At 46.1% G+C, this 2,742-nt stretch overlaps 1 protein-coding gene across 1 annotated transcript in view; it reads left to right on the top strand.

Annotated features, from left to right (window-relative positions):
• Positions 1 to 2,726, top strand: part of Zp4 (zona pellucida glycoprotein 4) — a 6,782-nt gene extending 4,056 nt beyond the window's left edge. Inside the window, exons 7-12 of the mRNA XM_023700885.1 lie at positions 41 to 171; positions 344 to 533; positions 601 to 751; positions 1,035 to 1,113; positions 2,321 to 2,437; positions 2,623 to 2,726. Coding sequence (XP_023556653.1) covers positions 41 to 171; positions 344 to 533; positions 601 to 751; positions 1,035 to 1,113; positions 2,321 to 2,437; positions 2,623 to 2,726 — 772 coding nt within the window. The remainder of the gene's footprint in view (positions 1 to 40; positions 172 to 343; positions 534 to 600; positions 752 to 1,034; positions 1,114 to 2,320; positions 2,438 to 2,622) is intronic.
• The last annotated feature ends 16 nt before the right edge of the window (positions 2,727 to 2,742 follow it).

Below are 2,742 nucleotides of genomic sequence, written 5' to 3'. Positions count from 1 at the left end.
TTTTTTTTTTTTTCTTTTTCTTTTTTTTTTTTCCCTGCAGGCTTCAAGTCAGCTGCAGCTATTCATTAAACAGTAACACATTCCCAGTTAATGTCCAGGTATTTACCCTTTCACCACCTCTTCCCAAGACCCAGGCTGGAACCCTCACTCTAGAACTTCGGATTGCTAAGGGTAAGACCTTTTTGGCTGGAGCATTTATCCTTCATTCAAAGTCCCCATGTTTTTTAGCATAAAGACCCTAAGTTGGTCTCAGGACATACTCACAGGCATCTAGAGGGCAATAAATGTTTGCTATTGACTTGGTTTCTAGCGCTACATTTCCCTCTATCTTGGTTTTGTGCAGATAAGGACTACAGCTCCTACTATGTGGCTAGTGACTACCCAGTGGTGAAGTTCCTTCAGGATCCAGTCTATGTGGAGGTCTCCATCCTTCACAAGACAGACCCCAACCTGGGGCTGCTCCTCCAGCAGTGCTGGGCTACACCTGACCCCAACCCCCTGCACCAGCTGCAGTGGCCCATTCTGGTGAAAGGGTAAGTAGTTGCACATCTGTACCACCCTTTTAAAGAAGCCTTTCCTGACTCGGGTCTCTTGGCTTAGCTGCCCCTATGTTGGAGACAACTACCGGACTCAGAGGATCCCTGTTGAGACAGCCTCACGCCTGCCATTTCCCTCACACCACCAGCGTTTCAGTTTCTCCACCTTCAGCTTTGTAGACTCTGCAAAGGCAAAGCAGGCTCTGAGTGGACAGGTAGGATGTCTCTTCTCCTGCCTCTTAGCTAGGCTCCGGACCCACCCTCACTTAGGAATGTTTCTGCAGCCTCCCACTTCTCCATCCAGGGGGCCCTTTAATGCTGGCTCATGGTACTGCCTCCAAGCAGCACTTGGTATGAAGGAACAGGTGCTTTCTGTCACCTGGACTCTAGTTCTACAAGGATCCCTGATAGTATTTTTAACTTCTTCTTGGGGAGGCGAAGGTTGGAAGACCACGGTGGGTGGTACAGTATCATGACCTGAGTTATGTTGGATACCAGGTATTTCTGCACTGCAGCGTATCTGTGTGCCAGCCTGCAGAGATGCTACCCTGCATGGTCACCTGTCCTCCTGCCACTCGTGAGTGTTCCAGCCACCCATGCTGGTGGCCACACACGTGCACTGTGAGCCCCATTTCTAACCTTTCTCACCCACTGGACCCAAGCTGATTATTGATCTCATTGAAGATCTAAGTAACTACAAGGCATTAAAATGGAGACAACCAGATTCCTAGCAACCCAGGTCTTTTAGAATGTAAGATATACTCAGATGATCTAACATTGGCATTTTCCTATATACTTTTCTATTAAACCAGAAGCCAGGGGCTGGGGAGATGGCTCAGTAGAATAAGCACTTCCCTCACAAGTGCAAGGGCCTGAGTTCAATCCCCGGTTCTGCCAAAAAAAAAACCCAGAAGCCAAACTAGTCTAGGCATACATCTGGTTCCTCCACTTTCCCCAGATCCTCTTTGCACACACACACACACACACACACACACACACACACACACACAGTTCCAGGAATTGAATAAGCATTAGCACTGAGCTGTATCCTCAGCCCTTTAAATATTTTTAGACAAGGTCTCACTACAGTTGCCTGGAGTGGGCTTGAACTTGCAGTCTTACTACCTCAGCCTCCTGGAGTGCTGGGATTATGAATGTGCACCACTGTGCCAGCTCATCTAGCCCAACTTAAGAGAACCACCGCTGCTTCACCATGTAAGTGTTTATGCCCATCTGACAGCAGCCAGCAACACAGCCCAAAACCCTCTCAGCAGGAGTAACTGTAGACTTGGAGCATACCCTCCAGATGGCTGGGCCTGGGGTTTCCACAGGATAGGTGGACTTCTACCTGGCCCACTGCTGCTTGTCTCAACTCTGTTTTGGAGTCATGACCTCTGTCTTTAAGTCCTCACCAGTGCAAAATACACTCATGGGAACTATTTCTTCAAGGCATTCCACCAAATACCTCTCCTGCTCCAATTGTGTACAGTACCACTGTTTTCTAAACCATGCTACTTTCTCAAGAGCTTATAACTGAAAAAGCAGTAGCAGGATTGAACAGCTCTTCTCCCTCTTAATTGTTTCTAACATCTTACACCCAGATTCTGGTGACACCAAAGTAAGCATTAATTAAAAGTACAAATTTTATTCACGTAAAACTTTTACATAAAATAGGACAAAATTTTACCTATTAAGGAACTTGGCCTTGTACCAAAACAATCACTACCCTTAATCCTATGGGTGCAAAACTAAAATTTTAACCAATAACTACCTATCTCCTATAGGAAGAAGAAAATCTGACCTGTATTTTGAGAATAGCACTGCCAGTGTTTCTAGCATGGGCCCCATGATTCTACTCCAAGCTACTGAAGACCCTTTAGAAAAGCCTTATAAATCTACAAGTAAGTAGAAAACACTTCACTAGCTACCTGAACCACCAATCAAACCAAAGCCATTGCCTTCCCCCATTCCTATTCCTCACTGTGTTTTCCTTAAAAGGTAATATTCTCCTATGTGAGACCCAGGTTTTGACATAGAATCCCTTGGTTGGTCCTAGCATTTGCTAATCTATGTTTCCACCCTCTAGGTGCTCCTGTGGATCCCAAAGCCCTGTGGGTGGCAGGATTTTCTGGCACCTTGATCATTGGAGCCTTGTTAGTCTCCTACTTAGCTATTAGAAGGTGGAAGTGAGGTATTCGGACCAAAC

Source organism: Octodon degus, unplaced genomic scaffold (assembly GCF_000260255.1).
Source record: "Octodon degus isolate 3935 unplaced genomic scaffold, OctDeg1.0 scaffold00127, whole genome shotgun sequence".
Classification (NCBI taxonomy): Eukaryota; Metazoa; Chordata; class Mammalia; order Rodentia; family Octodontidae; genus Octodon; species Octodon degus.
This window is presented reverse-complemented; position numbering and strand designations above follow the sequence as displayed.